General features: G+C 43.3%; 1 protein-coding gene across 1 annotated transcript in view; it reads right to left on the reverse strand.

The window, feature by feature from the left end:
- ME1 (malic enzyme 1) overlaps positions 1–25,899 on the reverse strand; it is a 1,446,246-nt gene that overhangs the window by 188,396 nt on the left and 1,231,951 nt on the right. Inside the window, exon 10 of the mRNA XM_078648140.1 lies at positions 5,449–5,554. Within this exon, the coding sequence (XP_078504266.1) occupies positions 5,449–5,554 (106 nt within the window). The remainder of the gene's footprint in view (positions 1–5,448; positions 5,555–25,899) is intronic.

Below are 25,899 nucleotides of genomic sequence, written 5' to 3' on the forward strand. Positions count from 1 at the left end.
TGGACCCAAGGACCAGGGGCATGGGGATGTTCCCCTAGCTCGAGGCAGGAGGTGGACTTCTGCAAGGTAGTACCACCCTGAACACAGGTGGGGCCTATCTTCAGTGAAGGGACCCTGTGTTTCGCGAAGGGGTGGTGCAGTCCTAGCCGGGATCTTTAGTGTCCCTGGCTGAAAGTGGTAGTACTACCCTGAAGGCAGGTGGGGCCTATCTTAAGTGAAGGGACCCTGCTCTTCAGAAGGGGTGGTGCAGGCCATCCAGGGACCATGTAGGTCCCTGGACGGTCTCCCGAGGCGCTGCCGGGAGATCGGGGAGAGCCATGAAAAGTGGGTCTGGGTCTAGCTAACACAGGGCCCACAGGCTCTCTAAGGGTACTCCGGGAGGAGAGCGCGCCTCTCGGAGGGAAGGGTGCAGAGGCCCTGTTCTCGCAGCGGAGGACAAGAAAGGGGTCTAGGTTCCCAGGGTAGTTTCCGTGTGGAGCTACTGATGGGGGGAATGAGCTGTAGGGGGTCTGACAAGGCACCCTCAGTGTTCCTCCCTAGCACTGCCAGTGGGGTAGTGAGACCGGTCTGAGGTCCTATTTTTGGAGTCAGTCTAGTGGTCAGAGGAGCTTTTCTGTGTGGGAAAAGCATGAGTGGCTGGGCTTTCTTTAGGGAAGACAGTCATCCCGAAAGGGTGGTGGCAGCAAATTGACCTCAGCTGCAGGCTGAGGGTGAGGGTCCAGGGAGGTTGCATCTTTAGGGTGCAAGGACCAAAACGGAGAGAGGGTACTGTTTGGAGCAAACTCTGGAAGGGAGACCAGCTAGTGACCCGGGGATGGGGGTAGACCTATCCCGGGAGACCGCATCAGTGCTGAGGCACTGTACCCTTGTCCAGAGAACGGGTAGGCATAGTGTTGCATGCCCACGGGCAAAGGTGGGCCTAGTTAGGCTGAGTCCATGTAGACCATGAGTGACCTGGAGGTATCTAACCTAGAGCCTGGAGGGTTCTTAGGGTAGTCTGGGATCCTTGTCATGGGTGGAGATTTCATGGATGGGAGAAGCAGGTGGTCTTAGCGGATAACTGGTGAGTAAGGGGGGTCTGGTCAGAACCCCTTATAACTAGTTATCGCTGACTACGGGAAGTGTACCCATGTAGAATGGCTACTTCTTTCCTGTAGGAATCAGCTGGGCGCGGCGTGTGTTAGAAGGTGGTTCTGACACTTTAAGCCGCCCGGATTTTTCGCTTTTTGAGCACCTAATTGTTGAGCTTTTACTGTGGGGGAGCCTCATAATCTGGGACTCACCCACAGTGAACTCATCATGAAGGAGACTGCATGGAGATTTTACTGGTGTCCCCCTGGCTTGACCAGGCCACTGCGCAGCAGCTGGAGTATGGGGCACCGTGCTGGTTACATGCAGACACCGGTGTACATGCGTGTGCACACGTGTAGGAGCTGCGCAGGGGAGATTCCTAGCGTGCGCAGTCCAGGAGCAGCTACAGAGTGAATGGCGTGGCCAGCTTATGCAGAATTGGGTGGTGACATGGAATAGGCTTTATACCCTGGGAAGGAACATGCCAGGGAAAGTCAGTGTGTTTTACTGTGTTTTTACTTCATTATTTCCCTATGGGGATGTGGGACCCATGGCTAAAATGACTTCCACAAAGCCTACAGATTCCAGACACGCACAAATGTCCAGTGTAGCAGATGTGAAAATGAGTATTCTGCAAAGTCCAAAGTCATATTTGTACTGCTTTTGGGTCGTCCAGAATTGTCATATTTCTCTGAGTCCCTGGCTGGGGTCTGGCCATGGCAGGTTAGATTAATGACCTTTCTTCCCAGAGCCAGATCTTCCCTCCAAGGAGAAAAGATAGGTGGAGCTAAAGCCAATCCATCAACTGCTGTCGCTGGGTGCCAGGCACCAGGTTGCACCCAGGAGAGAAGGCAGCGAAGGAGGAAGGAGTTGGGTTTCAGAGGCCATGTGGCCAGAGACACTGGTCGACTCCATTTTGAACAACCCAGAGGCTGGACAAGAAGGAGGGAGGGGGCAGGGAAGTGATGTGTTGCTGTGTGATAGGACACCCAGAGAATTCCTGCCAGCCCCCTACTCAACTTTTAAAAAGTACTTGCACAGGAAGAGAAGCTCTCTCTGGGGTGTGGTCTGCTGAGGTGGAAGGTGCTGGAGCCTGGCAATGGGCAGTTGGAAGGAGAGACTCCCTGACTGTCACCCAGGCCCCTAACAGCACCAGAAGAAGCGCCCAGGACCGGTGCGCAGAAGCAGGGGCCTCTGCGCAGGGAGAAGAGAGGCGCAGGAGGAGAGCCAGGCGAAAGGCTGGCGCAGGGAGCCAGTGCAGACCGCTCCCTGCAGAGTGCACCCTCTTGGAGACCCAGAGAGTGAAGGAGAGTGCTCCCAGTGGCTGGGGGGCGCCACCAGGAGCAAGAAGATGCAAACGTGGGGCAGATCGGACCTCCAGGGGCTGAGATATGGCCCCCAGAAGGTGAGAGACCTTGGACCTGTGGCCCCCTGACGGCAAAGCGTGTGAGGCTCCGGTGCTGGTCCAGGAAAGGCCCCCGGGGTGGGTCAGGTCACGGGGACTGCCCTCCAACGTGGAGAGCCTGCGGGGGTCCCGGGTGGGAGCGGGGCCCCGGACAGGGAAGGAGGAGCCTGGGGCCCGGGTGGGACCGGGCCCCCGACCAAAGTGCAGAGCGGCTGGGTGTTGGCTCCCTGCGTTGCATACCCTTTCCCAGGGGTCCGGGTGGGACCGGGCCCCCCACCGAGGCCACAGAAAGCGGCAGGAGCTTGAAGCACCCCATGATGCCTTGTAAGGCATGAGGAATGGATTGTTTTGGGCGTTTTGGTGGCCCCCAGACGAGAGGGGTCACCCTTGAGTGTGAAAAGGTGCTGGGGGGGCTGCTGGAGCAGCGCAGTCTCGCCCCCAGCACAAAGCTAAGTCCCACCCTAAGTTTCTTAAGGATTTAAAAAGAATAACCCCTCAACTCTCAGCGAAGATTGCATCACCTCCTAGGCTGGAACTTTTGTTCTACCGCTGGGGGTTCATTGAGAAGTGCATCAAAGATTGAAGGGCTGAGTTGGAGATGTCTTTAGAAGGGCATCCCCTGGAGGTGAAATGGCGTAATTGCACTGAAATGCATTTATTAATGGTTATTTCTTTTAGAGGGACTGATGTTCAATGTGAAGTACTGGTGTAAGGTGATGTCACAAGCAAAGTGGATTTAAGTGGCTAGACACTCCTGCTAGGGTGTCTGACGGTATTTACAACTTAATCCTGTGATCATCTGTGATGCCTTTAGGGGCTGTAATTGCAATGCATTTTTAATGATATCCAAATGTGCTGAGTACTGTCATTCTAAAGTGTGCGTAAACATGTAGTCTTGCTGCTGCGCTTAGGTGAAGACCCCAGACTGTTAGCCCTTAAGATGTAGAGGTGTATACTTTAGGGTCAGTAGGAGATGCTTGGTCAGGGTCATGTGTCACCAAGGCAGGTGTATCCCTGTTTTATGCTTGTTGAGGTAATGGGTGGGGGTCGCCACCGGGATGGTGCCAGTGCGCAGGGCCCTCGCTCCAGGATAGGTTCAACTAATTGCATTGGGGGCAAGATGATGTGCATGCATGGGAGTGGTGGTACTAGACCCCACCCCCCCTGCGGGAGGGGTGGAGATGTTATGCAATGTCACAAAGTAATTCCAACAGCTTATGTATATTTGTAAATTGGTGTATAGTATTGAGTGGTGTGTGTGTTTAATAAATGTACTCTTACTTTTATAAAGCAAAGTACAGACTGGACAATCAATTATTGAGTGTTATTTTTGCGCACCTGCAAATGGCGATTACTAGCCCACACCACCTCCCTTGAGTAAGCCTCAGACTGCTCTGCAACGCTACCCTCTGAGAGTCAGGCGCTGCCCTAGGGTGTTTGGTTCCCAGTGAAGGACAAATGTGTCATGTTATTTGTGCAGGCCTCACAGATGCTGCCTCGTTTTCCAACATGGGGCAGTGCCAAAATAAAGATCAGGGAAAACCTAGTCTTACCCTGGCACAAAGAGTAGAAATGTTTAATTTCTCCTCGTTTTTGCTGTCTTGCAGCACACAGAGACACATTGAAACACCATTGATTGTTTATGTGCAGGAAGGTCTCCCTTCCTGCACATAAACAATGATTAAAAAAAATATATATTTTGCAACTTCTATGTGTGCTGCATTAAGCAGCACACATAGAAGTTTCAAAACACCATTTCAGATTGTTTATGTGCAGGAAGGGACACCTTTCTGCACATAAACAATCTTTCCCCTCAACAATTGCACCCATGCACATGGTGCAAGGGTGCCTGCGTTGGCGCTAGGCAGCTAATTTAGCACCAGTGCAGGGGGACACGCAAGGCTGCACTGTATTCTTGTAAACATGCAACATCGTGTCTACCTGTGATGAACACCGCAACAGCTCAAGTCATAACACTTTCACAGAGTGTCCGCAACTTATATTGCACAACTACTCCTCAAACTACAACTTACAACAACAAACTGTTTATTTTTATTCACGTAGGTGAAACCTAACACACTTACCAATGCTTGTTCTAGTTTCTCCTCACACCACTCCATCGCTGGCAATACTTGTAAGAAGAAGAGTTTCATAATTTGCATAACAATAACATGTTTCATGTACTACTTCGGGAGACTCACTACAAGTTCGAGGTACATTTTGACATTGAAATGACGCTCTCAGGCGTTATTTCCTTGCCCACCATCTCTGTCCACTGCCATCTAATTAACACCAGCAATACCTCAACTTTCAATCTGTCAGGATCATGAATATTCCTCAACAAGCTGGACTAGTGCTGCAGCTTGCCTGTCAGCCACCTTTATGATACATTTAACATCATTGAAAACGGCCCATGCTTCACTACTTACAGCCTGTTGAATCTCGCAATATCCACATTAGGTAACTGACTGACTCACGGTGTACCACAGATCCCCTATAAAAGATCCTGTAGAATTCAAGTCTACCTTTGACCTTATTCTCACTTACCGTGCTCACCGGGTATGTCCAAATTCAGTTCTGTTTTCTTAGGCCCCACCATCAGAATGCCCTCCTGAGTCTTATTGGGGCTGTTACCACCACGAGTACCTTAAACCTGTCCCAAAATGCCATATTCCTGAACTTAAAGTCTTCCACCACCACAATACTCGCCTGTTGACTTTTCATGCACAGTGCTCATCAAGAACCTTGCATTGTCTATAATGTAGACTTAGTGTTGTGCTTTATCTGTAATAGTCTTGCAACGTCTCACTCAAGTTTTTCTCAAACACAAAGGTTCTGGTGCAACCCCCGCTAAGCTCCTATGCTTGCTGCAAAAGACATTGTGAACAGAATTTATTTGGGGATGTCCAAAAAATACATGGATACAAATGCACTCTGGCAAGTCAAAATTAATGACCATTTAGTGACATTACCTATGATTGCAGTTGGTTTTAGAGCTTCAACAGCGTCTTCCAGTTTCCCAATTTCCTCATGTTCATGTGCAAATCGTTCTTTCTCATGAGTCAAAGAGGCTCGCCCCTAGGAAAAGAGAACAATGTAGAAATTAATTGCATTTTTTGCAATTATTATTTATTATCATTTTAGAAAAACATTACAATGACATGAATTCTGGGAGATACTCTACCCTATCATAAATACATCTGAGAGAGTGTTTGGGTCATTCAGACCCACCAATAATGATTTCTCCCTGTTCGGTTCATCAGAAACCAGTCCACCTGTGTTGGTGTTGTGTCCCAGCACAATAAAGGACCTGATCCGGTAGCCCCAATCCACCCTCTCCAACCCACCAATACATGAGCAACCAACTCTTTAGTTCCTGGTAGTTCAAAATTATTAAAATACAATAAATAATGAGCGGATTGTCACCAAAGCATTACATAATATATATAACTCTACATCTACTCTCCATCATCAGAGTATTTGAAAGATCCTCTATTTTAGTAATCATTTCTTCCCAAGTTACCAAGTTTTCCGTGACTTTGTCATCTCTTTGGGTGTGCCTAACTTATTGTTCATCTGCAAGCACTCACTCAACAGGTCTTTCAATTTCCATTTTTTGTTTCCTCTGTCTCTGTAATATTTCATGACAACTTTGTTTCCCTTAGAGTTGGAACAATATCTTCAGAGTCGTGGAAACAATAGATAACCGTTTCACTCAGTCAATCGTGCATGCTTCGTTTCTATAGAGTTGCATAGAAATAGAGAGACAGGCGTTTTTCAATGAAAAGGGGTTTATTGAACAGTCTTCTTTCTCATGCAAGAGATATGAACTGCTACAATCGTAAGACAGAATGCGTACAGCGTAAACAGTAATATAAAATAATACTGTAATAGCATGGTCTGTTGCTATGACATATACAAATACATACATAAATAACACAGGCTAAAATACTAAACTGGTGCTTCTAAAATAGTCCTACCCCAGTGTACCTAACCTAAGTCTAGTATGGGCGAAGAAGTAGGTGCTGTTTTAGCTATAGTCTAGTTTAGTTTAGTGTTGCCAAGAATTGCCAAAGGTTTCTCTAGGTTCTAATCAGCTCCATACCTTAGAATGAGAGAGGTTGGTATCTCTTTCCCTGGACTTGATTCTCTAACAAACCGCAAGGGGAGTCAGAAATACTGGAGCTGGATTCTCGGCAAGGAGAATGACAGCGTCTGGTCAGTGCGTCAGTTGGGGAGATGACTTCCTTCGGGACTTGCTGTGGCGAGTCGTGCAAGTAGGTAGCCGAACCGCACCAAACCGTGCCTTGCCATAGCAAGTGAAGGTATATTTATACCTTGAAGGTGTTTAGGAATGCCAGTATTGACGTAGAAGTCGGGCATTTGAACATCATGAATGAACCCCTAAGGAATAGATGGTCATGCATAACAAATGAGTTCTTGGAGAAATAAATATCCAAGCAAGGGGAAGTCCTAAAGGCTTAAGAGTCTGGTTTTCCAGGAACTCATAACGTGGATGAACGGATGTAAGTAGCCATGCCTGTATTTGGGCAGCATGGACTATGCCTAAATAAGGACTGGATTTCTATGCCTATATAAGGGCAGTGTGAAATGTACCTATATAAGGGCATGAATCGGGAAATTCATATGGAATCTAAATCGATACACAACACCCACTCCACTTTCGTATGTACGTTACTAAATTCTAAACATGATAACATATCTAAAATGTATCTACACACGAACACATTGTAAATACTGTATCCAAACTAGTTGTAAGCATAAAATTGCATTGGTGCTGTACACATTAAAGCAAGTATTCATTCTAAGCAAATATTTGACATTTGAAATGCAAATTGAATGAATCACGAAAATGTGCTCGTATGAAATGGCTCGTAAATACAGAAGAAAAAAGGCCGAAACCTTTTCATGTCAGATTACATAAAACTGTTTGTATGTGGACAAAGTCATATATTGTCTCTGGAAGTATTCAAAGAATTATTGTTCTCTGTGAATACTTCTACTGTAAGCAGATTACTTGTGCCCAAAATTAAAAATACAAATTTGGAATAAAAAATTTATCATAGGAAAAAGTTCCAAAGTTAGTTCCTTGTTTTGAAAAATGAAGTCCAAATTCAGAGTCTCTCAGTACACTGTGTGCCAAAATCAAAAGCCAGTGTTAGGGCTTGGAGAAAACACATGAAATCTTCTATGTCTGTAGATAAAAAGTCGTCTACCATTGTAGGCGAAAGTTGGATTACCTCGTTTAGAAGATTAACCGCACATAGATGTGAACTATCGCCTTCAGCATTGGTGGCATCAGCAATGTTCGAATCGGATGTCACCTGCGCGCCTGTCGATTCCTCTCGTACCTCAGCAGTTGCAATTTGCGACTGTGAGATCTCAATGAATGCCGTCATCAGAACTGGAGCCGCTGGGGACAACACAGAGCCTTGGCCGTTACGGGGTCCAGCAGAGTATCAACATCCATTGGCATGACTGATGTGAGTGTTAGACAGATGTCTAGCACGCATTCTTCACTGCAAAGCAGGCAGCGTAAAACAGGTATGAATGACAGAAACCATGTGGTTTTTAATTCTCGTAGACGAGGTAAGCCTAGAATTTGGACAATGCGCTCACGACACTTCATCGCCAGTAGAGATATCGCCATGGAGAACTGGGAGTCGCTGGTGATTTGGATTGCCATATCGTAGCAGGATGAGCAACAATAGTATCCCTGCAACGAGTCCCAAAAGGAGGGGCAATCCGCCAAACACAAAGTGCACGAAGTTTGGAATTATTCCGAGGACTGCTTGAAAAGGTGCTAATAGTCCAGAAAACACGGTCTTAAATAAATGTACAATACCACTCGTATCAGGCATGTTTAAGATATGACTTAACATTTCTGAGGAATGTATAGGGCAGTTTGTATTCAAAAGAGCATGTATCTCGGCAGAAGCCCTTGCAACTTGTAGTTCATAGGTCTCTTTGGCTGAGGTCAGTGGCACAGTTTTTGCAATAAAATGGTTTTCATTCTGTTTAGAGTATCAATTCGTACAGAACAGATGTTCAGTGAAGGCCATAAAGGCGACTCCCTGGCTGTCTTGGTTTGTGGAAACAATACTTGCATACAGCAAGTGACCCTGGATGACACAGTTACTAGATATGGAATACCTGGCAACATGCCACAGCAGTGTGATCGTTCAACAGGAGTTAACTTCCATTTGAAAGTTGTCCGAAAATTGGATCAATCACTCCAGCTGGTGAACCTTGCAGGTGACAGGGTTAGTTGTTAGAGGAACCATCGCAGGCCCCGTGTAAATTAATACCCTGGCAAAGGAGAGAACCTTTTAATGCGCTTTCACAGTTTGAATCGCTAAGAAACACTTCACGTCCCCCACTCCAACATCTGTGCGTGTATGGTAAATCCCAGGATGTCTTGATGTATTCTTTACCCAACCTTTCATATTTGCCTGCTGGTATGTGTTTTAGGCAATACTGAAAATGGGAAATTGTAACCAGCAGAGTGATTGTTCCATGTATTATCCATTAAGTAGTTGGTTTTTCTGCCACTGTGAATGGTAATCTTTCCTGTTTGTCAATGCTCAGCATCGTATAGTCTGCTCCCCTTTGTGCCAGTTTGATCTGTTTCTCAGTGAGATTGAATTCTGAAAACAGTAACGTAGTATTGATTAAACGCCAAGGCACATAGCCTGAACGCAAGTTTTGGAGCGTCCAACCTAATAGCATGATAGAACATAGCTGAGACTGACCATGTTGCAACATGACCAAGTGTTGCTCCATGATGTCTATGGCAGAAGACACAATGCTGTCCAGTGAGTATATCCTGGACGACAGAGTCGTTAACCCATTGTCAACTACAGAGAGAGATTTCTCTAAATTAATACGAGCAATTTCTCGTATACGTTCTGCAGTCTCTACTTGCGTAATCTTCCATATTTCGTTATATTCAGCATATATGAAACAATTGTGAGGCAGTTTTCTTGGTCCTAGCAAGAATTCCCTAAGGTCTGAGCCATCTTTAAGTAACGATAAGTGTTGTTTTACATCCTGTAGTGTAGCTTTCTGTAACCAATCAAAGCATAGCTTCCCTACACTGTATGTTGTTATTACCCCAGGATGCTGTCTTTGAACATATCTTGGTTCTGGCCTATTGACCTTGAAACCTTGAGTTTTGTTCAGGAGTCTATCTTGACAGTTATTTCTGACTAGGGGCCAGAGCAACCATTTGTTCCAATCTGGATCTGATCTGTTGTGATGCAAAATATTATGCACGTCGACCTCAGGTATAGGTATAGTCGGTGTGTTCATGTCCTAGATCTTGGCTAACCCAAGGCAAGATGTCTGTTGGACAGTGTCATTCAAAAACATAATTTGCTCAGGGATTATACAGGCTCTAAACAAAGCATCTACCCCCTGCACTTGCCAATCTTTTGAACCCCAGACAGTTTTTATCTCAATGTTGTCTTTCCAAAAGTCGAAACCCTGTCTAGACAGTTGGGCATAAAAAGTTGCAGAATAAATCTGTTCTGTATTGGTCAACATATTTTTCATTCCTGTTCTGTTTACATTTCTAAAGTAAAATGTTTCTGTATTTGATACATCGAACCCTGAAAAATATGGAAACTTAGTCGCAAAAGTTTTTGAGCTACCCCCTGGAGTAGGACAATGTTCCCATTGGTTATACATATATACATTTCTAGGCATTGAAGATTTGTGCAAGAAACGATGACCATAATGGTTTCAACAATACATTTGTTCATAGTCTGATGAAACTTCTAAATATTCATGATTTGTGAATACTGAAGACATCTCAGATCAGACATCATATTATTAATGGTCTCGAAGTCCCAATCATCAGAAAAGGTACTAGAGGTAATGAAGTCACTTAATGAAATCTTGAATAAGTGTGGAATCTTCAACAACTCCGACAGGCCAAAATTTCATTTTCTGTTTTGTCCCAAGCCATACCATCAGGTATAGGAACAGCTGTGATGTTCACTGCTGCCAAGTCACTTTGTTCACGATGAGATTATTTGTGTGGCTTGAGGAGTAAGTTGACTTTCTTACTTGCTGTGCCCATTTTGACATATCTTCCATTTATCAGCATACCCAATACCCAGAGTAATTACTAGAGCTAACCAAAGTAGAAGAAAAGATGTTCCCAACACAATCCAAAGTTCAATCCATTGTGAAACCAGATAAGTTTTTTCCAAGTGATGAAAAAAGTCAGTTGCTTGTTCTTTGAAAGTTCTTTTTGCTGGCGTTGTTTCAGGTTTGCTAGGATCCTCAGAATATGTATCAAAGTTAATGAAATAGCCAGAGGCAGTTTTGTCAATGGTTGGAGTTGCATCCGGATTTGTTGAAATCGCTGAAACCACTTGATCACTTGTTACTTCGTTGTAGACAGGTGTTACTTCGTTGTAGACAGGTGTTTCATGGCAAACTGATATTTGGGTCTCAAGAGGAACGAGTTCCACAGCTTTGTTGCTTAGTCCTTCTTTTCTCACTGCAGATTCTTCAATGGTAATGAGGAGTGTGTCTGCTACATTGGCGGAGTCCACTTGGCCTACTGCTTAGTATTGCCCACATAGTGTGGTTTGATCAGGTCGATGGACACAAATCTGTTCTCCTTTTTTCCAGCAAGGGGTGGCAGTATCACTGTTCTTGTTCCGTGGATTGCTAGGACAGATACTGGTTGTCTGTAAGAAGGCCCAAATTCCTTCTTGTCCGCGATTTTTTCTCTGACTAGATCACCAAGCTTTGGGATCCAGACAGGCCTTGCTGGAACGGTTGGTTTTTCCCCAGTGGTGGTTGGCTTCAGGAACACTTTGCTTTGTTTTGTTCTTAATTCATTTATGTCCCGTAAAATAGCCAAACGATCTTTGATATCAAATTTCTTAGTTTCCACTACTGATGTGTGACAATCAAGGTCCGAGAACAACATTCTTGTCCCAAACAGGACCTCATATGGAGTGATACCCCCTAGAGAACTTCTTGGCAAATTGTTAAGACTACGTTGGACCCCTATTAAATGTTTGACCCACCCGTCACCCGAACCTAATACCCTAGCTGTTATAAACTGCTTTATGTCCCGGTTGTTTCTTTCCACAACCAAATTGTACCACAATGCAACGCCCAAACTGGCCATGGCCTCTTTGTAAGCTCGAGAGCTAAACGCAGGACCCTAGTCAGAATGTATCGTGTCTATTGCGTATGTGCCGATAAAGACTCGTAAATCTTTTATAACAGTTCGAGTGTCAGCCGAGCGCTGAGGCCGCATCCAAAGGAACCTAGACTTAGTATTTGTGGGACTGCATTCGTCCACAGGGACGTCTGTGCGTAGATAGTCTAATGCTGTCTAACAATGGTGTCTGTACTGGGCTGGCTATGCCATAGTCTGGTATCTGGCGGCGTTCTGTACTGCGATCTCTATTGCAGTCTATGCAGTCAATGACAAATATGTGAATGTGGGCATTCATTCCTGGCCACCAGCACATCTCTTTTACAGTTAATATTGTTTTAGAGATCCCCTGATGTATCAGACCCCCTCCCAGCTGTGCTTCGTAAATCAAAGCTGCTCTTTGTTCCCTGTTTGGAATTACAGTATCCCCCACTCCAGGAATTCGAACAAAAGGAACGCTATTTGCATCAATTATATATGAGTGGAAATTTTTTATGCGTGGCTTGTCGTGTTGACAGCCAGCATTATTCCACTGTCTATTTTTGTTTTTGAACGATTGATTGCAGCTACGGAAGCCGTTTGCACAGCTGCCTTCGCGGCTTCATCAGCCAATGAATTCCCGTCAACATGAACGCCATCACGTTGATGACTCAGCGCGTGTATTACGTTGAGTGTTTTGTAGTCCGTTTCGCAACTGAACTACTTGTTCCCAAAGCGTTTTGTGCTTGATTGTGCCACCTTTTGCATCTTTGAAACCATTTTTAAGCCAATTCTGTAAATATTCATTTTATGATTGTACACAGTAGAAAGAATCGCAAACTATGAGTGTGGGGAATTCGCAATCCGTATTTTCAAGTGCCATTATGTATGCGTGTAGTTCAGCTCGCTGAGCTGTACAATCTCCTAGAGATAGTGGAAAGTATCGTTCCCAAGCAAGTTAAAAGACACAAAAATGTAATTGTAACTTTAACAAAGGAATGAGTTCAAAAGAATAAAATATTTAACAATCTTTAATCAAAAGTATAAAATTCATTCTGATAAGCAAAACATTTCAATGCCAGAAGTATTTCATCTGTTAAAAACACATAAGTGGCAAAGGTTTAACCACTTGATAATTCATATCCTAGAAAAAGGATGTTGAGATGGGCAATTCTTGATTTTTTAAAAATTTAATTTGTACCCTTCAGAGGCGAAGCCAAGTATAATGGTGTTCACCCTGTTCAAGTGCCTGTCCAAGTCTTCGTCTGTCAGATAGATATCGTCGACGTATGATAATGCCTCATCATCATAAGTTTGTAGTAACTCTGTTACTCTTGCTGAGAATAAAACAGGACTATTCTTGAATCCTTGAGGTAGAAGACAGCTGTGTCCCCATTATTGAGAAAGCGGTCAAATACCTACTTTCTGGTGCAATGTTTTGACAAAAGAAACCATTTGATATGTCTAATGTTGTTTAATATTTTTACGCACAATGTTATTCATTAATGCTCTACTGTGTGCATTTTCCACTGCAAATGTTTTGCAACAAGAATTTAAGCGTCTGTAATCCAAAACTAGACGATATGTATTGTCTGGTTTGGAAACAGGAAACAAAGGATTGTTCATTGATGAGGTGCATGTTTCAATCACCCCCTGGTACTCAAGATGATCTAAGATCTCCCTGACCTGTTTTTTAGCTTCTTGCTTAACTGGGTACTGCCTTTGTGCAGTTGGTTGATTTTTTCATTGGATTTTGTGGTGAGGTGAGTCCTAATCCCATCCTACATGTTTTTTGTATAATGGTGGGGCTTGGGCAACTGCCCATTTCCTGGCATAAGTATATTTTAAATGTACTGGAATATGATTAGAGATGGCTGGCATAATGATGTCCTTGCCATGTGATGCGAATATTATGGTTACTATGCCAAGAGGACTGTATTATTTGTTTTTGTTTTAATATTCATGGTCCTTTAGTGGTCTGACAATGGCTCCGTGTCTAAGGATAAACATCTTTATAAAACATACTAGGAATGTGATGATACTGAAAAAACTGCATTTTTTACCTGAGATATAATGGAAATATATTTTGTCTGTCTGGCATTTATGATGGTATTACAATGGTTTGATATTTGATAGTTGATCTGTCTTTTAAAATCCAAACGTTTAGTAACTTTACCACACGTCTTTGATCCCAACTGGAAGATGGTGTAATATGTGCTATTAAAAACAAGCGTGCTTAAATGTGATAGGATGCTATAATATAAATGTAATATTGTTTATTACATTTGTTTACGATGTTCCTAAAAATATGTGCCCATTGACATGTTTCACCTACACGTTAGAGAGCTAGAGCCAGCGGAGTCTTTTTTTCATCCCACTTAGTCAGGCAGAGGCATTTAGCGTCTGCCCTACGCTAGACGTCACGCGGCCTTGTCAAGCCGACCGCGGGCCTTTTAAATCAAGTTAGATGCCCCGCTCGGTTGTTCCGGTTCTGACTGCAGAGGAGGAGGCCACACGAGTAGCGGTGAGTTCAACACCAGCATTTTTCAGTTTCCTTGACGCCCTTTGATTCCAACTTGTATATATTTACCACTTTAATTTAGATGGGTTTGTTGACCGACACCTTGATATTGCAGGTGGTGTTCACTCTCTCCCAACCAAAAGTCCTCAGAGCCTTTGGGCCCACCAATTCTCACTTGAACCTCTTGGGAGGACCTCCTCATATTAACCACGGTAAATACGGTTTTTTGAACACTCCTTTATGTGTAAAGTCTTTTTGTTAGCAATAGATACTTTTTCAACACTTTTATATTACACCCTTAGGTGCCCCTTGCCCACCACGCACACGTCAGTCCTGGTGGATCATCTTCTTTGTAGAAGTGAAACATACGTGTTACTGGATTTACTTCTGGAAAGACTATCCATGAGTAGAAAACCTCTGTCTAGTGATATTCATGTGCCTCTATCACAAAAACCGCTCTACCACCACTTGATGATAGACCATGTTTATAAGTTTTATAGTGATGGCTTTCCTTAAATTTAGAGGAATTATTACAGCATTTGCATCGGTCTCAGTAAAACCTGTCATGTTAAAAGCTGGTCCGGCGTCATCGCCTGTAGCTCCACCTCTTTCGGTGTTATCCTCGTCAGCCATTTTAATGAAAATTGCAGAGCAAGTTTTAAGGGAACAAAGATAAGGTGCACAATATTTTTGGAACACTGTATTCTTCAACGTTGAACAAACCAAAAAGCTAATACGAAGGATTTTTCATCCTACTCAGCTAAGGCAGATATTATCCCTACCCACTCCAGACGTCTATTGGAATATTATGAGTAAAGGGTCTCTGAGAAAAGCACGACTGAGTTACTTCAGTATCTAGCATTAAATTAGTGCCTTACCAAACCGTTGGGCGCCATGTAGAGTAGTTCTTATATACATAATAGGCTCTGTACTTTGGAATAATATACACTATAGTTTTGACATAGGACTGAGCTCAGTATGTCTCTATCTAGTACATTAAACGTAATTACTTGTGTGTGCCAGCTAACTCAGAGGACACTAGAAACTTTCTCGAATGAACAAGAAGGGATTAGTTTCTGACAACCGCATAAACATGACAACTTTGTTTCCCTTAGAGTCGGAACAATATCTTCAGAGTCGTGGAAACAATAGATAACCATTTCACTCAGTCAATCTTGCATGCTTCGTTTCTACAGAGTTACTTAGAAATAGAGAGACGGGCGTTTTTCAATAAAAAGGGGTTTATTGAACAGTCTTCTTTCTCATGTAAGAGATATAAACTGCTACAATCGTAAGACAGAATGCGAAGTATAATGGGTACAGCGTAAATAGTAATATAAAATAATACTGTAATAGCATGGTCTGTTGCTATGACATAAAAATACATACACAAATAACACAGGCTAAAATACTCAACTGGTGCTTCTAAAATAGTCCTACCCCAGTGTTCCTAACCTAAGTCTAGTACGAGGAAAGAAGTAGGTGCTGTTTTAGCTATAGTCTAGTTTTGTTTAGTGTTGCCAAGAATTGCCAAAGGTTTCTCTAGGTTCTAATCAGTTCCATACCTTAGAATGTGAGAGGTTGGTATCTCTTTCCCCAGACTCGATTCTCAAACACCCCGCTAGGGGATTTAGAAACACTGGAGCTGGATTCTCGGCAAGGAGGATGACAGCGTCTGGTCAGTGCGTCAGTTGGGGAGATGACTTCCTTCGGGACTTGCTGTGGTGAGCCGCGTCGTGCAAGTAGGTAGCCGAACCGCGCCTTGCCATAGCAAGTGAAGGTATATTTATACCTTGAAGGTGTTTAGAAATGCCAGTGTTGACGTAGAAGTCGGGCATATGAACATCATGAATGAACCCCTAAGGAATAGATGTTCATGCATAATAGATGAGTTCTTGGAGAAATCAATATCCAAGCAAGGGGAAGTCCTAAAGGCTTACGAGTCTGGTTTTCCAGGAACTCGTTGTGACGTTGATGAATGGATGTAAGTAGCCATGCCTGTATTTGGATAGCATGGACTATGCCTAAATAAGGACTGGATTTCTATGCCTATATAAGGGCAATGTGAAATGTACCTATATAAGGGCATGAATCTGGAAATTCATATGGAATCTAAATCGATACACAACACCACAATCAGCTGGCAGAACCATGTCACATGTAAGAAGTCTGCCAAAGTCATCCCACATTTAGTACAGGCATTGGGGCTTGCAGAGTATATCTTAGGGAATTTTCTATGCAAAAATAGAACTGGATTAACTTAAATCTGGCATGGGTGACACCTGATTGACCTGCTTGCATGCTCCTTCCCATGCAAATGCGGTTAGCTCGTCTGGACAATCAGCACTCCATTGGTCTTTGGTGGGCTCATATTGCCACCCCAAACAGTCACTAAGGCCACATGCAACAAGGTTATTAATTACCTATACCTGCGAACTCTAGCAGTTGACACTCTAATGCATGTTTTTAGGTTTGTCACGGAATCTGGTCCAGATCCCACGTCTGATGGGCCAATCGAGCATATTAAAAAGTGTCCCGGTCCCACCACAAACAGCCCCTAAGCTTGTGCAAATGAGATGAATCTTTCATTTAAATATAGATTGCCTTCCCATTCCCATCCCCCTCCCTCCATCTGACAAAGAACATGTCTTTTAGCATGTTAGAGAATGGCTTCACGTTCCACAGGGCAAGTGACACATAGAAATGATTTGAATAATAAGGAGCAAAGACTCCTTTTCACCTATTTAGATCCCATGACTATACTCTTAGTGGGCTGGTTTTACACATGTGAATTCTGGTCAGTATTTAGAGCCCACCAAAAATGAGGGCTTATCTATACACCATCCCTTCCAACAACATACATGTATTATGCTATCTTTCTGTCTGGGTCATTGGAACATGAAATCCAGAGAGCAAAGATGAAAATTTGTTCTCAGACCCAGTTCCACCTTGTCCCGCTGTTGCCTCTTTTGAGCAGAATTTGGACTCTCTCTGTATCATTCCTTGACAATTTTATTTTATTTCTGAATTTGCACTCAATTTTTCTGTATGGTATTATGTGGGATATCAAGTGCTCCCATCAATGATGTTGAGCAGTAGAAATGACTGGTAGCACAGGACCTTATTTAGATTTTGGAGGATCGGAACATTTGTCCATAAATAGCAGATTCTGTCCACCTCATTTAGAGTTCATAGTGACCTTGCACTCTTTAAATAGGGTCGACACTTTTTGGTCAAAGTCCTGCATCTGCCAAATACTAAGTAGATAAATAGATAATTTATCCTACAGTTAATAAAAACATTCACAAAAGCACATAAAGCATTTTTAGTATTATAAAATGTTCCATCAGAATCCTAGGAAGATTAGTTAGGCCCTAGATAATACAGGTGGTGTGACCCTTGATGTAGGTCAAGGCACTATAGAAATTGATATGAAGAACAATATATAATGAAATAAAATTTGCCTAGAGGCTCCGAAGGAGAAGGGGTAAAGGATCCAGGACAGTACAGGGTATCTATGTTGAACCAACATTTTGGTCCAAGTCATGCATCTGCCAAATACTAAGTAAGGCCATTTGTAACTAGACTTTTTTCAGTTTAGAATTATAACCATTTCTGGAAATTACCCATAGATTTAACAGTAATAGAGCCCATATTCCAGATATTGTTGGAAAATGTTTTCAACAGCCTTCATTGAACATAGATGACACGAGATAATGGCCGGCATGATTAATGCTTCTGCACTTATTTACTAAATTTCCAGCCCCCCTTCTAGTCTTAGCAGGCATGGCTACCTCTAATAGCAATACAATTGCAGACATTTCTACTTTACTATCATACTTTCTTTCCGAATTGTGTGTTGGAAGCATTTCCAATTGAATGTTCTTACCTGATCGTATGAGAAGCTATTACAGTGCACTTTATTTCAAGCACTCAGAAATACAGAATTCCCTTTGGATATATTTAATAAGAATATTCTAGTAGGAAAAAAATGATCTATCAAAACCAATAAAGCTGTCAAAAACTAGTCAAAAATGCTGAAAGGGAGTCAGGGATGGATGGTAATTCAAAAATGCATTTACTGAAAAATGATAAAAAATTAAGGAACTCATTACAATGTCGGGAGGAATCACTTCTGCCCGACACTGACTCATTCATGGATTTGACCGACACCTGGTCAGCAGCCCGACCTCCCCATTAGGATGCGACCAAACATTGTTTGGTCGCCTTCCTATATTTCACTATGGGACCATGCATTACCATTGTAAACCGGCTGTAATGCATGCTCCCATGGTGAAATGAGAGTTGCAGGTTATCCCTGCACCCCATGGCAGGCCCCTTAAGGAGCCTGCCACAAGGTGCAGGGATTAACAGGGGGCACCATAGCTGCCCCCTCGGTCTCCAATGGGAGTCCATGCACCAAAGGGTGCCCTGCTGTGGCCCCCTAACATGCTTTGCAACATGGTTTTCATGTCGGACAGACCGGAATGCGTACATTGTAATCTCAAGGACGGAAAGAGCAGCCCTTGAGATTACAGGCCGCATTCTGACTGGCGGACGGGCTCTTTGAGCCTGTCGGAACCCAACTGAAAGGACCCACGAGAGGCTTTAATAACTAAGGCAAGCATTTGAAAAAAAGCACATTTGTGTGAAAAATACGAGTACAATCCATGTACCAATCATTGCACGTGTCATCTTCATATGGAGGAATGTCCAGGCACCCTTCTTTCACGTACAAGCATAAAAATATCTCTATCCTCATGACAACTTTCATATATTAGCACCAGTAGCGGCTCCTCGAGGGAGAGCTGCGAGCGGTGAGGCAGGGCAGGGTGGGGCAGGGCAGAGCGGGGCATTGCAGCTTGCACAATGTAATTCTTTTTATTTATTTATTTATGTACTTACCTCCGTTCGGCCGTATGCCGGAGTTTACTACCCTCACTCTGCCCCTCCCCGCCCCACAGCACTCCCTCGAGGAGCCGCCACTGATTAGCACTATTTTTAGCGCTTGTATTTAATACCGGAAGAGCACAGGGGAATTGAGGGGCATTTTCACAAGCCCCTATCGCCACCACAACGGCACTTTAAGTGACGTTGTGATGGAGATACGGGCCTCGCCTTATTCACGAGGCAGCGTTAAGCCACTTAACGTGGCTTAACGCTGCCTTGTGAATAAGGCACCCTTTCACGTTTATTTAGCGTGAAAGGGGCGTGCAGTGGGTGTTGCGGTGGGCATTCCACGCAACATCCATTGATTTTGACGCTGCCTCCTATTCACGAGGACAGCGTAAATAGGAGGCAGTCGCAAAATTAAGACAAGGAAAATCCTGGTCTTAAACAGGTGAAACAAGTAGAAATGCTTTATTTCTCCTCAGTTTTGCATTTTCCATGTGTGCTGCCTTGTACACATGGAAAAAGCAAATTGCCATGGTTTGTGTATGTACAGGAAGATGGCCCTTCCTGTACATAAACAAACCTTTTTTAAAAATAGCATTCTGTCACTTTCATGTGTGCTGCATAAAGCAGCACACATGAAAGTGAGAGAATTGCATTTAGGATTGTTTATGTGCAGGAAGGGACATCTTCCTAAACATATACAATCCTCCCCTACACACAGACACCCTTGCACTCTGGTGCCTGTGTTGGCGCTAAGTTGTTAAACTTAGCTCCATCGCAGGGGGAATTGCAAGGCTGCACCATCTCCTTTTGAATATGGTGCAGTCTTAAGTTTCCGAAGTGGCGGAGAGAGGCGTTAAGCCAAGAAGGCTAACGCCTCTCTCCGCCACTTCCTTGTGAATATCCCCCTGAGAATCATGCTGTAATGTTGGTGTGCGAAATGAACCACAAAGTGGGACACTGGGCTGGGACCAGCCATGCTTCTTGCAAGCAATAGCTCGCTGGCCAGACCTCCTGCACAAACCCTTACTGCATTGTCACGGTTGCTTCCTGAAGATGGGTTCTGGCAGTGCAGCTTCTCGTCTATCTGACACTCTCATCAGTTGCAGCCTGGTAGCTGGAAAATGCTCTAGCAAATGATCAGACGTACAACAAACTCGTTCTCCACCATGCCTCAGTCACTTCTGGCTAGGGTGTAATTGTAAAGAAGTTCAAACGTGGATTAAAGATGAAATAAGTATTTATTGTAGAATAGGATCCCATCCACAGGATAAAGAGTCACCAGTAGTAAGGTCCAAGCTCAACTGCCTAGATAATCTAAACATCACAACTTCAGAATCTGTACAGGGCATTCTAATGCATGTGGCAACCTGGCAACAGGCTGCGTAACCAGGATGCTCAAGATGCCACACATCTCCCTCCTTATAACAAATAAGAATAGACAGAAAACTTTATCTTATGCATGTGGCAACCTGGCAACAGGGTGCATAACCAGGATGCTCACCAATAAGAATAAACAGAAAACATTATCTTATAAAGTCATTAAAACGAGTAGGTATACGTGTAATCCTTGAAGATTTCCTTGTGATGACAGGACCAACCATAGCCCGATGAGATGAGGTAGTTGTCGAAGAATCAATCACAGGGTGATGAGATGAGATACCTGTAGGTGAAGAACTTGATACAGGAGATTTGGAATTGTCAATAAAGTCTTTCTTGATCACCACTACCCTGTTCAAGTTCCAAATGCGATGATCAGTTGTTTTGATAGCATTACCTAAAACCTTGATGACCTGAATGGGCTTCAAAAATGAAGCAGATAACATCTTGTTCTTCTTACATGGATTTCTTATAAGAACCCAATCACCCACATGCACCACAGTGTGTTTTACAGAATGTTTCAAATCATGAATCCTTTTCCTAGCTAGTAACTTTTTCTCTTGACTTACTTTCCATTCTTCACCTCTATCACAAACCTTCAGATGCAAATCATTTACCCAAGGTGGGGAAACCAATGTGTTGGGACACCTACCTCTGAAGAGCTCAAAGGGTGTTTTGCCCGTGGTGGCATGTGGTGATAACCTGTAAAGTTTAACCTTTTCAAAAACATCTGATCTCCAATCCGAACCCGCAGATTTAGACATTCTAATTGTCTCCTTGAGCACACGGTTAAATCTCTCCACGGTGCCATTCGTCTCTGGGTGATATAGAGAAACTTTTTATGTTTAACACCATGTTTAGACAAGAATAGTTCCATCTCCCTAGAGACAAGTTGACTTCCATTGTCCGTCAAAATGATGCTGGGAATGCCCTCCATAGCAAAAAGTTTTTCCAAAAAGAGTATTACATGCTTGGACTCTATGCCACGAGTGATAGCAATCTCTGGCCATCTCGAAAAGAAGTCTATTAAAACTAAGACATACCATTCAGACCCCGCTGAGTATATAGGTCCAAGTATATCCAGACCAACTTCTTCCCAAGGGCTATTTGGAAGTGTTCTGATAATCATAGGCTGAATTTTGGGCTTCGCCACTTTTTCACTCAAAGCACACTCCATGCAGTCTCTAACTTTCCTCTCTATTTCCAAATCCATGTTGGGCCACCAGTACGACATCCTCAAATTCTCTTTTGTCTTTGAAATGCCCATATGCCCACTATGGGCCAGTGAAATGAGCTCACACCTAATAGACAACGGGGGAACTAACCTAGTACCTCTGACAAGTAAACCGCCATGTTCAGATAACTGGTCTTTAACATGCCAAAATTTCTCCAATAAGTCTCCTTTTTTTGGCTTGACCTTCCATCCAACCTTGATCAATTTCAAAATTTCCACAAGAGCCAAATCTTCCTGTGAGGCTTTCAACCATTTACACTTATCAATGACACCCTCATCAACTGAACAAACCATTTCATCCTCACCTTCCAAATCTTCCTCCAGATCTAAATCTTCCTGAGAGACAAGACGAGATAAGGCATCAGCTACCTTATTTTCAACACCTGTTAGATACTTAACTTCAAAATTATAATCTTGTAGTCCTACAACTCATCTTGTGATCCTACTGGAAACAGCATCAATCCCTTTGGTTTTTAAGATTTCACATAACGGTTTGTGATCAGTTCTCACTTCAAAAGTACTTCCCCACAAGAAGTTTTTCAATTTCTTTACGGCCCAATATACTGCTAACGCTTCACGTTCTACCACAGAATATCTTAGTTCTGGACCTCTCAAGCTTCTTGACAAAAACAAAATGACTACCTCACTCCCTTCACTCGTCTGTGTTAAAACTGCCCCTAAGCCTTTTAAACTTGCATCTGTTATTAGAATAGATTTCTTTTCTGGGTCAAAACTATTCAATTTGGGGGCATTGTTCAATTTTCTCTTTAGGACTATGAATTCTTTTTCACATTCATCACTCCATACAAATTCAGTTCCTTTTTTTAACAACGATCTCATGCTAACACACAAAGAAGCAAAACCACAAATAAACTTGTTATAGTACTCCTCCATACCTAGAAAGCTAATCAATTCCTCTTTGCTCTTGGGAGAGGACATTTTCACCATGGTGTTAATCAGATCAGCTTTCGGTGAAATACCATCTCCCGAGATTGTGTGCCCAAGATAATCTATGGAGTTTTTTCTAAATTTACATTTTTCCAATTTTACTGTTAGACCAGATTTACACAAACGTTGTAACACACTAACCAATCTTAGATCATGTTCCTCATCACAGCTCCCAAAAATCAGAATATCATCTTGGTATACTCTCACACCTTCCAAACCTTTTAAGACACCTTCCAAAGCTCTTTGAAAAACTGAGGCAGCTGACACCAGCCCAAAAGGAAGCCTCACAAAGCGAAAAGTGCCAAATGGTGTTATAAAAGCGGTCAGGTCTTTTGATTCTTCATCGAGTCTTATTTGATGATAAGCGGATCTTAAATCCACTGTGCTAAAAACCTTCGCACCTTTTAACAACATTAACATGTCTGTAATTTTAGGTAAAGGGTAGTGATCTACCACCACGTTCTTTTTCAACTCTCGAAGGTCTATGCATAAACGAAGAGAGTCATCCGATTTCTTGGCGGCTACAATCGGAGCGACCCATTGGGTTGCTTCAACTTCTTCTATGATACCTTCCTTGACCAATTTCTCCAATTCTGCTTTAACTTGATCTCTAACAGTAATGGGGACACTACGTACTTTACAACAAATCGGTACAGCATCTTTCTTTAATTTGATGTGATGATCATAGTTTTTCAAACAACCCAATTTTTCAGTAAAGACAGTAGGGAAATTTAAAGAAGTTCAAACGTGGATTAAAGATGAAATAAGTATTTATTGTAGAATAGGATCCCATCCACAGGATAAAGAGTCACCAGTAGTAAGGTCCAAGCTCAACTGCCTAGATAATCTAAACATCACAACTTCAGAATCTGTACAGGGCATTCTAATGCATGTGGCAACCTGGCAACAGGCTGCATAACCAGGATGCTCAAGATGCCACAGTAATCTGCATGGACTACCCTCCAGTCCACAGCACGCACCTTCTTTGCTGTAGTGTGCTACAGGAACAAAGCCATCCACCTGTGTCTAGCCCCCCTTCATCACCTGAACTGTAATACATGAGCTGCAATACATTATGCAATCCACGTGGGGGGACACACTGAACAAAGACACAGGCACCTCGGACAACCTAGACTGCCTAACTCCTGAGCCTCACCTGTGAGATAAGCCAGAGCTCCAGGGACAGTCACACCTGGCCGATGGACAAGTAAATCCCACAATACCCATTGAAAACACAATATTTTCACCGTCCAATAGCTGCACATGCCCTCTTTAAAAAGAACTCAAGCACTGCGCAATCCAAGCATCAATGCCAATACGTCTGCATGTCCAGCCAGCGGCTGAACCACTCAATCTGCCCAAAATTGTAGGCTGCCCATTTTGGGCCAAAAAACTGTAGAAACGACATTGGTCAATTAGCTCAACTTTCACTTAAACTATTCCAAAGCAATCTGCCAAACCGTGGCGGGCATGCCAGGGAGCTGTATGTAAATACAGCTGCTTATATTTATATACAGCTGCCTTTATGTGTTTATAATCACTCCAGCTCTCAAAGCCAGTCTTTAAAATGTCACGTTCTGCAGTGCAATGCAGCTCCCGGGGAAATAATTGAACAGCTCCCCACATGCGTCCGCAAGCTGCAGTCTCCTGCTCTATGCAAACACTGGCATCTACAGCCACGAATAGACAACAATTCTATAGGAACATATTACACATCTCTGGCATTTCACTCGCGGCCTTGCTTGACATCAGTTTTGCAAGCTCAATTACAGAACTCTAAACTTGCACTTGAAAACTTCAACTTGGTGAATACTAACCGACAACGCACCCAGCAGTCAAAACACACATGCAGACAATCACATACAGCCCTATACTGCAATCAAAAGCATCTACATGTGAGCCAACCCACAACAGCAAGATAAGATGCCCACAGCAAAACACCAGTCCGACACAAGAGAAACAGTACAGAATTACCATCAGCCTACCCTTTTTGCTGCAGGCTGTTTGGTGGACACACTGCAAACATGGGCATGATATTCCATGAATTAGATACAGACGAAAGCGACACAGACGCTGTCAAATAAGACAGGTCATTATCCTGAACCACCCCACTATTTTTCATACGTCATTGGCGAGTTGCTTCTAGATATGGTGATGGCCAGGTACCATTAATACCAATGTTTTTTTAGGTTTTACTTGTCCATGTACTCACACATGCTTCACATGCACTCCCAGTTACTCCATGTTCTCATTCATGATGACTTTAATGCAAACACCACTCTTACTGCCGCGGTCCCTGCAGGTAAGAGTAGTGGAGCCGGGTGGGGGTGGGGGGGATTTCCACAGACAGCGACAAGGTAAAATTATTTATTTAATTTTCCCTCGTCGTAGTCTGTCGAAATCCTCCCCCACACCCGGTTCCACCGCTCTTACCTGCATGTGCCGCAGCTGCACTCTTACCTCCATACACAGAAAATCTAACACCGCATACTCACCTCCCTCCTTTACACACAATTTTGTTCCCTCACGCAGCAAGTATGCATCAAATAACACTTTCCCTTTAAGGTTCCACTTTTCTTCGGCCAACCCCTTATTGGTACTGCCTGCATGCCTTACCCCACTAGACTTGGGAAGGATCTTCAATTTTTTGTAATGGCAACAGGGAGCATATGGAGTTTTTTATCAAAAGGTATGGAAGATGTTGGGTATGGAAGAAATCAGTACATGGCAAGGTGCGTTTGGACTGCATCATAATAAAGTTGAAAAGTGATGACCCATTACTCCCCTTTGCTCACTGTAGTTTAACTTATAGAATCATTGCAGCACTGAAGGGGAAAGTCAATTGTCACTTTGGCCATGTCTGTTGTAATGTAAAGATGACAGATTTCTTTCACTTGACACTCAGCCCAGAGTGGTTGCTGAGCCGAATGATCTCCTGCATTATTGAGGAAAGATTAACACTAGGTTGAAAAAAATACAATAAAATGTTGTCGGCATTGAGAGGAGAATTCTCTTCCTCTGAAATTAAAGTCCCTTATGCCTGAATTCTCATCCTATGAAATCTTAGTTCCCAGCGCCTGGATACCCTTACGGGTGATAAGCAGGGCTCGACAAATCCATCTTACATTAACATTTCATGTAAATGGAACTCTCAAAATGTGCATAATAGAGGCTCAACATCTCTCACAAAAAGCAAAGGAGCAAAAAGATAACCTTAGCATGTTCCTCTCCCGATTGCTGTAAGGCTCAAGAGGTTGTCA

Source organism: Lissotriton helveticus, chromosome 6 (assembly GCF_964261635.1).
Source record: "Lissotriton helveticus chromosome 6, aLisHel1.1, whole genome shotgun sequence".
Lineage (NCBI taxonomy): Eukaryota > Metazoa > Chordata > Amphibia > Caudata > Salamandridae > Lissotriton > Lissotriton helveticus.